This window comes from Thermobia domestica, chromosome 9 (genome assembly GCF_964235325.1).
Source record: "Thermobia domestica chromosome 9, izTheDome1.hap1.1, whole genome shotgun sequence".
NCBI classification, from domain to species: domain Eukaryota; kingdom Metazoa; phylum Arthropoda; class Insecta; order Zygentoma; family Lepismatidae; genus Thermobia; species Thermobia domestica.
In genome coordinates, this window is record NC_137462.1 from 59,781,610 (window position 1) to 59,793,772 (window position 12,163).

The window sequence follows — 12,163 nt, forward strand, 5'->3', positions numbered from 1 at the left end:
TTCCTAGGGGACTTGGGAGAAGACATAAAATAATTTAAAAAACACCGATATTAGTGTCGAATCCATAGCTTTGAGTCGCTTAAATAAAGAGTGACACTAAAGATGCCATTAAAGTTCAAATTTAGCCACCATTAGTACCTTATGACCGAAATTAGTATCAAATCCATTGTTTTTGGGGTCCTTAAGGTGGTCGATGACACTTCCGATGATATTTAAGTTCAAGTTAAGTGTTCAGTATTGATAAGACCCCCTAGCGCACTTAGGGAGAGCGGAAGGGGATAGCATATAAATGATTGAAAATGCCCGATATTAATATAGAGTCCATAGTGTTTCGACGAAAAAAAAAAATGTTCCTTCAATAAATTAAACTATTGTATAATGATTTTTAAAACTTACGTAAGTTTCATCGCAGAACTTGATGCATTAAATCAGTAAAAGAAGTAGCAATGAATTTAGGTTACTATTCAATGTTTTTATGGTTCATTCACTTGCTGACTCACTGCTACATCTCCATTGAAAATCTTTCGATCTCTCAATTTATTGCTCTGAATGTATAAAAATAAAACAACGTTTCAATTGTTTTACTTTTGGTACTGCTGTTGCCATGGTTAATACCAATGCCTAGTACAATATTAAAATACTCTTAAACAGTATGGTTAGAACGCCTTCCACTTTTCTTTAAAATTATACAGAATGAAATTCATTTCCTGAGCCCCAAGTAAAATTTCAACAATAAATCATGGATTACGAAGAGACAGAGGATGAAAATTCACAGGCGGAAATCCGAAATATCCTTCAGCGTATAAATAGCGAGGACATCACGATGCAGGTTGCCGCTATACAAGATACTCTCAACTATCTGACGATCAGTCGAAAGCCCACCTGGATAATCATAAAATCAGGAATTCTGGAGAAATGTATTGAGTTCTTAAAGGATTTCCAGACTCCAGTACTGCAGTTATCGGCATGCAAGGTTATATCCTTTGTAGCAGGCGGAACACCCGTAGAATCAAAGGCTGTGGTGGAATTAGGAGCTGTTCCAGCAGTCGTTGAACTTCTGAGGTCTCCAGAGGATCTTTTAGTGAACCAAGCTGTGTGGACGTTGACGCTGGTGGCAGAGAGTGGACCAGAGGCCAGAGACCTGGTGTTGAAAGAGTCAACAGTGCCGAAAATCCTGGACATCATAAACACAGATGCACCACGAACCCTATTGATCAATATTATGGAATCCATTACAACTCTACTTGACCATAAAAAATTCACATTACCACTGGGCATTTTGAAAGATTGTCTTCCGGTTATCAAGGTACTTCTCAATATAGAAGACGATGTGATACTTCTTGGTGCGTGTCGTCTGCTATCGCGTCTCACTTTTGATACCAGTAGCGAACTGACCCTTGAGAAGTGGGAGCGAGTTCAGGCAGTGATCGACGCAGAATTACATTATCAGGTATTAAATCTTCTCTCCAGGCCAGAGGCCAATATAATCGTAGCTGCTCTTGAAGCAGTAAACAATCTAATCACCAGTATTCACGACCAGAGGGAACAGATTCTTAAACTGGGACTAATATCACTTCTTCCTCAACTGTTGTGTCACGCAGAGAAGAAAGTAACGAGGGAGGCTGCTCGGTTGGTGTCCAACATCTGCGCAGGATCTGAGGATGAAATTGAAATGCTAATGAATTCAGACGCTTTTAAGACTTTACAGGAACAATTGAAGAAGCGAGATTGTGATGAGATAACGAAGAAAGTAATCGCCTGGGCAGTTCTCAACATCGCTTACTACGGATCTCAAAAACAGGTCAGAAACCTGTGCAAGTGCTTCGTAAGGTCCGACAGCTATCGAGCTGTGAAGCCATTGTGCAATTTATTCCTTGTTAAAGAGTGGGACACTTTGAAAATGGTTATTAAAAGTTTTAAGAATCTTCTGTCCGCCTCCAAGGATTTGAATTCCAAGCACATCCTCGTGAGCAACATGGTCTATTGTGACAGTGAGAAAAAAATTCGAGATCTCGGAAGACATAAAAATGATGAGGTTGCAGCGGAAGCACGCTCGCTGTTTGTGGAATATTTTGAGAGAAGATATGGCTAATGGAAATGATGGCAATTAGTCCAACAAGAAGAAAGATGATAAACGTGTAATATTGTATCCGAAATCCGCTTAACAATACTTATTGCTTTCCATTTCGAAATAAATTGAAGTTGAAACTTGCACTAGATTTAATAAAGGATAGTTACAATGTAAAGGTAGCTAATATCTTACGAATTATATTATCTTTGAATTGGTTTTCAAGTAGGATCAGAAGTAAAAGTGACGTCGTCCCTCACTTTCCAAAAATATCTATGACGTCTCTTCACTTCCAGAAAAATTACAATGAGCAAAGATAGGCAAGGGGGACGGCGTGATATATTGCGTCCCCCTACCTTCTCAGATCCACTTTTACCCCTGAGTAGGATGGATACAATTTATGAAAAATAAATTATATATTGTGGAAAAAGTCCTTTAACTTACCTTACTACGGTAATTATCCCTCGATGATTCAGGCTCCTGGCAATATAGAGATATTAATTTATATGTACTACTAGGAACCGTCTGTGAAATGAATAATACAAATCCTCCATACTTGGTACCTTTAATCATAATTATCAATCTGCTCCTCTACTCCAGCTCTTAAAAGGCCTAATTACTGCGAAATTAAAGTACCGCTAATTTTACAGTAATTATATGATATCTTCAAGTAAATAAAAGATAATAGAAATGTGGAACAAGAGTGCCCTAGACAACAGACTGAAATAGTTATGTCGTCATTTCCTCCTCGTTACCATGGTGATCGCCATGTTTTTTTTCTAAACAAATGCATGAATCCAAAGGAATACTGTTAAGTCTGCTGTTAATAATGACAGACAGTTAATTAGATAATTGAAAAATATTTTGAAGACAAAGTAAAGTTAGTAAGAAAAGGAACACATTAAGAATATGGGGCCACTATTTAGAAAAATTTACGAGTGAAATCCAGTAATTCATGAAGTAACATCTAAGGAACCTTTTTCTACAAGGACCACACCTCTACGTAAAGTGATAAGATAGAAACTCCATAAGAAATGGCAGCGCCATTACCATGTAATGCATAATGAACAAAAGCAATTATACGCAGTGTAAAAACTCCGGTTTGTAAAAGCAAAGATACAGACTGACGAGCTGTCGGCACAATGAAAATAGAACAAATATACTATTTATCTACAAGTAAAAATCACTGTCCAGTTTGAAAATAATGAAAATAATGTTAATTAATGGGCGCATTCAGATTTTTTACACCCACGCTTTAAAATATGAGTTACATTGGATACAAAATAAAGAAACAAAAAAGGACACTAAGCTTGTAGCCATATGTGTCCTGAGAATTTTCAATCTGGACCAATTTCTGATCGGTTAAGTTTTAAACACTAATTCTGTAGGTCTACACATATGCAATGTAATGTGTTATACTGATGGTACTAAATAAAGATTTCCCAGAATTATTTAAATTTAATATCCAATAATAAGCAACAAATACACAAAATCTGCGATATCAGGGGAAACATTTCGGTTTCAACGGTTGTCATATTTTATCATATTATTTACCAAATTGCTTGCTTTTCCTTTATGTAGTTTCATTCATTGGATTTTTTTTGTTTGTTTTTTTACATATACATATGTTTCTTTTAATCTAATGTTTGTAATCCAGAAGTTAATACGTCACTGTTTTCGCTTTGTACTTAGGTTCTTAGGCCATGTTTAGAAAAAAAAAAAACTGCGATCACCATGGCAACGAAAAGGATGTGACGTCACACTATTTCAGTCTATACTATTTTACATGAGGTACCGTTATCACAAGTCATCTAGTTGTTCTCCGTTTGCAGCCATTTAGAAACGTGAAAATAATTTGCCTACTTTCTAAATGGTTGGAAATCGAAAGCAGATAAGTGAGTCGTGATAACGATATCTCACGTAAAATGATATTGTCTAGCGAGCTCTTGTTCCATTTTTCGATGATCTTTTATCTGTTTGAAGATATCACATAATTACTGTAAAATTAGAGGTATTTTAATTTCGCCATGATGGAACCTCTCAATTTCCAGCGTCATACCCCTATTTGAACTACACAGGAAAGCAGATGACCTCCTACCCCTACTTCACTATCACGCCGTAGAGCAGCGTTTCCCAACCGGTGTGCCGCGAGGAACTCGAAACAAAATTATTAATTCTATAGCAGAAATATTAAATCTAGTGGTAAAAATGGTTAATTGCATAAGAACAAGGTCTCTTAAAACAAGATTATTTTCAAATCTATGTTCTGCGATGGATTTTGAATACACGCAGTTGCTTATTTACACAGAAGTGAGGTGGTTGTCTCGTGGCCTCGTATTGTCAAGATTTTGTGCACTTTAAAAACAACAACTTCTATTCTTTGTCAGAAGAAAGTGGAATATGTTGATTTTTTTTAAGTGATGATTCTTGGTGTAGTGAATTTGCTTTTCTTACCGATATATTCCAAACACTGAATGCGTTAAACAAAAGCATGCAGGAAAAAAACTAAAATATCATAACCTCACTGACACACAATCATAGTCAACGTCTTGCGAATAAAATCAGAAAAATAAACACACTGCTGAACAAGACTGCACTTATTTAATATAAAAAACACATTTATACGTCACGTTTCGATCTTCTAGCCAAGATCTTCATCAGACGTACACTCTAGAGACTCGTACGTCTGATGTACGTCTGATGTCTGATGTACGTCGTACGTCTCGTACGTCTGATGTACGTCTGATGTCTGATGTACGTCGTACGTCTCGAGAGTGTACGTCTGATGAAGATCTTGGCTAGAAGATCGAAACGTGACGTATAAATGTTTTTTTATATTAAATAAGTGCAGTCTTGTTCAGCAGTGTGTTTATTTTTCTGATCATAACCTCAAGTGACAAAATCTGTTCATTTAGGGAGAAACTCTCGTTTTGCGAGAACATAATTAGAAAACAAAGCAAATGTGACATGTTTGAGCTTACAAAGTGCTGTAAAATTGACACAAACCTCTCAACACTTATTTCAGACACATTATCTTTCTTGTGTACCAATGTGGAGAAATATTTCTCTACACTTTAATTGAGTTCTTTTGACTAGGTGACGGACACCTTTGCGCCTTCTGTCCTACAGTCAATTAAATATCCGGGAAGAAAGTGAATTGGTCGATGTGAGGAATGACCAAGGTTTGAAGCTTCACAGTAAGACATGGCATCATTCTCGATTTCTCTCCGGAGCGAACATCCAGCTATTTCTACAAGGCTGTGAAAGGTCTTATTCCCTTTCCTACATGCTACTTAAGGAAGCAGGATTTTCTGCTATGAATACAGTCAAGTGTAAGAACAAGACACAAATGTTAACTCCGGAACGCGATATGAGAGTATGTTTATCAACTCCCAATTGAAGATGATTATGAAAGATCATCAAGCTCAAGTTGTACATTAATTTTGTTTCGTGCACCAACTTGTTTTACTTTTTTTTTTTTAAAAAAAAAACATTCTAAACTTCATATATTATTATTAAACAATTGTAACCTTCAATAGATATGATTGAAAAATTGTTACATTACAACTATTATTGAACAATTTTAACCTTCATATAATATTTTTGTAAAAAATGTAACATATTAATCACGTTAATAAATTATAAGTTTGTACGTAAGTTTCATACTGTGTTACTTTTCTGTATATTTTTAATGTTGAATAAAAGTATTTGTTATCATTGTTATCATCAGTGCTGCTTCTTTATTGTTGCAGTTTATTTCGTAACTTTGAAATTTTAAAATATCATTCAATCCTTTCGACAAACCAACATTCATACAATTATCTATATTTGTTTTAAAAGTGCAAGACATTTATTTTGTTCGTTCATTATTGAGTGATATTCCTTCTTAGTGAAAGGATGAATACAGTTTTCGAAGAAGAAAGTGTATTAAAAACAAAAAGAGCCCTATGTTCCATTGCAATTGTTTTCTATTTTTAAGTTAGAATGAAAAATAAGCATAATGATTTACCACGGGAGAAAAACTGATCGAGCTTGGATCTCTGTGAGAAGATGATCAGTAATCACAGATAAAAATTACCACGGTATTTCATATTTACAAATACAGTACAATCCCTCAAATCCGAACCCCGGAAATCCGAAAACCCGGCAAATCCGAACACGTTCTCAGGAGGAAAAAAAAAAAAAAACTACAGCTGGAAAATGAAAAAAAAAAATAGATTTAATCACACAAATTTAGTTTTTTTAAAAGGTTTTAACATTTTTAGACTTAATGCTTATTCTAAATCATTATCAAATTATATTCTTACAAGAAGACAGTTATAGATATGCGACAATCATTTTGGACATGAGTGTACACCCGCCAGTCAAGGTCAGTGCCCTTTCGACCACTGGGCCACCCTGTCTAACCTCAGTCGTTGTTTTACCACCAATTCAGTGACGAAATAAGTACGTAATATTATTTTCAGGGTAATCCGAATCCCCCGAAATCCGAACAGGCTTCAGCCCCAATTAGTTCGGATTTGAGGGGTTATACTGTAATAATAATAATAATAATAATAATAATAATAATAATAATAATAATAATAATAATAATAATAATAATAATAATATCTGAGTGTGCCGCGAGAATTTAAGTTAATCTTTAGTGTGCCGCAAGTTGAAAAAGGTTGGGAAACGCTGCCGTAGAGTGATAGTGAAACAGTGCGACTTACGTGGAACTCACATAACCAAAAACGAAAGCCAAGCTCCGAAAAAAAAAAAAAAAATCCGTCGGAACTTTCTTTCCTCTCATTATGCTACCCTTGTCGTCGCTAGACGGCTTAAATCCTGAAGGGTGACCAATTGGGTCTATAATAGCTACAAGGAAAGAGCTCTCCGGATCGAGTAAATGAGCAGCAGCGGTAAACCACCAAGACTAGTTTTCATCTAATTAGTAACTCAAAAATAAATGAACGGTTTTGTACGATGTGACTTAGTAAACATTTAACAAATATATAATGAACGTACTGATCTGACAACTAGGGATGCGCACGAGACAAGATTTGAGACTGTCTCGACTCGAAAATGTGCTGTAAAAGTGATGTCTCGACTCGAAAAACATATATTTTTCTATTGGATGAGCTGTGTCTCGACTCGAATTTTGTCAGGAAAACTCTGTCTCGACTCGACTCGAATGCATCCCTGTGACAACGTATATAGGTGAAATCGAGTAAAATATATAGAAATTGAAACATACCTATTGTGTCACATCTAGTCATAACAATGAGTCACATTAGTTGTAATATCAAATGACTTGTTGTTGACTGGATATTATGGCTATGCTTTTCTCAACTCTGTACGTCCACTAAGATAAGTGTGAAATAATCAACTTCTTGATATAGGGTTTTATTACCTTGATATAGGATATAATTGCGTGGTGCGTATTATATTCTTAATCTACTACTGATGCGGAGCACTTTGATACGTATAGGACATATAGGCCAAGTTGCTATATATTTTTCCAACTCTGAAGGGGTTGGGTCACTTACGGGCAAAGAAATTAAAACTTGTTTTGGGGTTTTCTCGACAACCTGTCAGGAAACATATAGGTTATCACCAGGTTCAAAGTTCACCTTTGGACTCATTCTTGGTAAGAGGTAATAAGAACTTTCTTGGTCCATCTAATTCATGTAAACAGTTAGAGTTTATAATTTGGGATTCAATGAAGTTTGATAATACCTGTACATTTGTCCTTAAATTATTTTTTTTATAGTAATAATAGATCTCGATTTGAATATGGATCGGTTGTTTGGTCATTTATTAATAAATCGCATATTGGCGAGAATTGAACAAGTTAACAAAAGGTTTCTCCGTTTTTATATAATATTATTATATAAATTATTATATTTTAATATACAGGTTGTCCCAGGAGGAAGGGACAATATTTTGGGAAATGGTAGTATGAGTGATTCTAAGCAAAAAAGTTCATATGAACATTGGTCCTAATCTCAATGGTTTGAGAGCTACAGGTTGTAAGGCATGCAGCATATGGCAGTGTTGTCTTCGGAAAGGAAGCTATTGAGGGAAATTTTAGAAAGTTAAGGTTATTTAAAGAAATTAAATGGCAACACTGATTTCAAAATATCCCTCAATAACTTCTCTTCCAAAGATACCACTGCCACATATTGCATATCATTGGAAAGAGCATTTCATCACATTTGAAATCCGTTATATACCATCTTTGTAGAATAACTACAGGGTGAGCAATAATCAATATAAAGTAAAAAATGTTTCACAACCTGTAGCTCTCAAACCGTTGAGATTAGGACCTATGTTCATATGAGCTTTTTTGCTTAGAATCGCCCATACTACCATTTCCCAAAATATTGCCTTTTCATCCTGAGAAAGCCTATATATATATATATATATATATATATATATATATATATATATATATATATATATATATGTGTGTGTGTGTGTGTGTGTGTGTGGCCGGATTTAAGGGTGCACTGATGCACGTGCATCCCTCTTCGTTATAAATATACACTATTTAAAATGAGAAACTAGCAGTGAAAGTAGCAACACTTTCCAAAACTTTCTGCCATTATTTTTTCGTTTGTGGCTTAAAAGAAAGCAGAGCCTTGTAAAAGCAATAGTTTAAGTCGATTTTCTGAAGGTTGAACGAAAGGGATTCACCAAGCAAAACAATATAACATTTGTCAAGTAAGGAAGAAAACGGAAGTCTGGAGGAGACAACATTTTTTCCTGCATATCACTTGCGACCCTCTTTAAAATACCCCCTCCCCCGTTCTATGTATCAGCATTGTCAGGGGTAAAGAATATTGTCGCATGTCATTTTGAAGAGTTTCAGTGTGATTGGTTGTTTTATTAGATATTGGTGCACACCCCTAAGAAAATTCGGCCCTGTGTATATATATATATATATATATATATATATATATATATATATATATATATATATATATATATATATATATATATATATATATATATATATATATAAAATTACGTGTCTGCAACTTCAAACAGAATCTTTTATAGAAGATTGTTGATTGAGTTTCATGGAACAGTTTATTCGAAAGGCGGGTAGTGGCTGACCAAGTATTCTTATATAAGTTGACTGTTAATGACTTTCATAATAGTGACTTACTTTCGAAAATTAATACTAAAAAGTTAAAATAAGTCAAGACCACTTTTAAGGAGCTGTTCCACAAGTGCCCAATTTTTCCCGTTTGCGTCTCGCATACAATTTGATGTAGGAGGAGGAAGTGGCATAGGTGGCATTCACACGTAAAGAATGGTGGCCATAGCTAAGCGGGAATATGGCCAAAAATGGGTCAACAATACAATGGAAATGCTGCCCATAAGGCACGCATGTTCTTGATTTATTTTGTTTATATCTCCCAAAAGATAAGGTTTTATGGAAGTGAGACTACACATTGAGCTCTACAAGCACTGTGAATTTTATCGCACTCGAGCCTGCGGAACACGGAAATAAATCGGCTCAAATTCAGGGAACGTATACCAAGGGGGTATACCATCTCCGATGCTCAGACTGGCTTGATATGAGGCAAACCTCTCGAAAGAGAATACCGTTACCGTGTGTCGTATTCCCGCTGAGTGATATTACTATAGATTAAATAAGTGGAATTGAATGGCACTTAGGATTTCGCACATTATGCAACATATCAAAAAAAGGATGTTCACAGAAAAAATGATCATTGTACCAAGGGCGCTGATCCTGGGGGGCCGGGGCCCGGGCCCCCTGTATTTTTATAAATATGTATTTTATATTATTTTTTTGTTATATGTATTGTTATATGTATTTTTTTATGAATGCCCCCCCCCCAAAGTTACAGAGAAATCGGCGCCCTTGCATTGTACTAGCGTAACATGTGGTATTGAAAGGTACAAAATGATTGATGTGTTACCTGAGTTGAAGTACAAGGTTTCCCTTACTCCCAGAACCGCTCAGGTAATTGAGGTAATTATTATCTACGACGCAATGTGTTTCACATAAGTATGCAAAAGGGTTCAATTGTCGATTTCCTCAACCTCTGACAAGAATGGTTTATCGTTATGGCCCAAGAACCTAGATCTGTCTTCTTGTGAACAAAATAAATCATCCAAGAATGCAGATGTCTTCGGACGTGCTGCAATTCCTTTACCCATTCCTAAGTAACAAATAATGAGCATGACATGGACACAACATCCAACTGTCCATGCCCCATTTCCACATTGACAAAAATATCCTATAATGCAATCGTCCCCTTCCCGAGCAAGAAAGTATAAAACGAAAGTGCAATACTTTAACCGATTACTGTGCCTTGAGTGGATATGTCCGCGAATAAGTTAAGGTGTTTGCCTCATATCAGGATAGTCTGAGCATCGGAGATGGTATTTCCCCTCAATTTGAGCCGCTTTGTTTCCCTCTTCCTCAGGCGATGAAATTCAGTGCTTGTTGAGCTCAATGTATAATCTCACTCCCATAAAACCTCATTGGAGCGCGTCCCCTCTTTTGGGCAATATAAACAAAATACGTCAAAAACATGCGCGCCTTAGGGCATATCCATTGTATTGTTGAACCTTTTTGGTCATGTTCCCACTTAGCTATGGCCACTATTCTTGATATGTGAAGGTCTTAGGCCACGACCTCTTCAAGCACCAAATTGTATGCGCGCAACGCAAACGGAAAAGTTGGGCACTTTTGGAATAGCTCCTTTATTCTAAATCTAAATACTAGCATTTCAAGAATTAGCTTGAAACAAGAATGTATTAATAATAATAAACTTTCAGGTAAATAATATGATTTGGATTTCAGTCTCACGTCTCACAAATACCTGCAATTACTTTAAACAAGCGTGTAAAAATTGTAATACCCAGAGCTACGTATTGTATATTAAGTATGAATTAGTTTCGGTTCTTCCGTATTTGATAACTTTTTGAAGTCTTTTTCTTTAGTCTAGTACTATATATATGTATATACACATACACACACATATATATGTATATACACACACACACCATATACACCTAGGTATAAATATTCGTAAAGTACTGACCGACCTTAAAAATACGAAATCTGACAAGAGCAGCAGACATCAAAGGGTATAGGAGTTAGGAGAGTCTAAAGCGAATATTGTAACATATGGATAATCTTATTTCCACATTAGTCAAATTCTCATCATCGGTCGAGTAGTACGCTCCAACCATGGTCTAGTAGCTAGCGTGTGCGCATTTGAACCCAGGTTCGATTCCCAGTGGGAGAGCCATTGAAAGTTTAGCTGTCCTCGGTGTTACTGTACGTTTTCTGTCCTTAAAGATTAATGGAGAAAAATGTTAAATTAAATAATTGAAGAGATAAAGTTGCTGAGGAATGTCCGATTAATCAGTTGACTTTTTCTTTTTTTTAAAAAAAAATAAAAGTGGTTGACTGTGTGGCTTCAGTCCACGTGGTCCCGGGTTCTATTCCCGATAGGAGAACACAAAAATTTTATTTCATAATCATTCACTTTCATCAATCATCTGCTCCTTTAGCCTGAACAGCATATATTTGGACACCCGTAACTGTAACTGTCCGTATATTTAGATAAAGGTCAGGAGGGAATACAGGTACCGTCTGCTGGACTGAAAGCAAAGGATTGGGAAGGTGGGGGCCTCTAAACCTGTGACCGGAAAACGTGTCAGAGAGGGAAAAAAGTGAAGGGCACAGGTTCCACAGGGTCAGGTCAGAAAATAAGAGTATATGCGCAATGTATACTGTATATCCAGTGGTACTATTCTCTCTCTCTCTCTCTCTCTCTCTCTCTCTCTATATATATATATATATATATATATATATATATATATATATATATATATATATATATATATATATCAGCGGCGTAGCGTAAGGGAACGCCGGTATGCCCGGCATCCCCTGTTAATAAGAAAAAAATACGAATTTCATTATATATAAATTGTTTGTTATTATCACAATTATTCCTACTGCAATCTTCTGGGTGCGCTCTCTCACCGTCTCGCCTTACTGTGGCAAGCAGAACCTACGCATGCGCGTCACTCAGATGCACATTTTCTGTCTTTTCTCTTGTC

The 12,163-nt window shown here is 35.9% G+C and overlaps 1 protein-coding gene across 1 annotated transcript; it reads left to right on the forward strand.

Moving 5' to 3' along the window:
• The first annotated feature begins 739 nt into the window (after positions 1–739).
• On the forward strand, positions 740–2,092 carry LOC145660826 (uncharacterized). The gene has a single exon (XM_081726245.1). It carries the CDS (start codon positions 740–742, stop codon positions 2,090–2,092), a length of 1,353 nt encoding a protein of 450 aa, XP_081582371.1.
• The last annotated feature ends 10,071 nt before the right edge of the window (positions 2,093–12,163 follow it).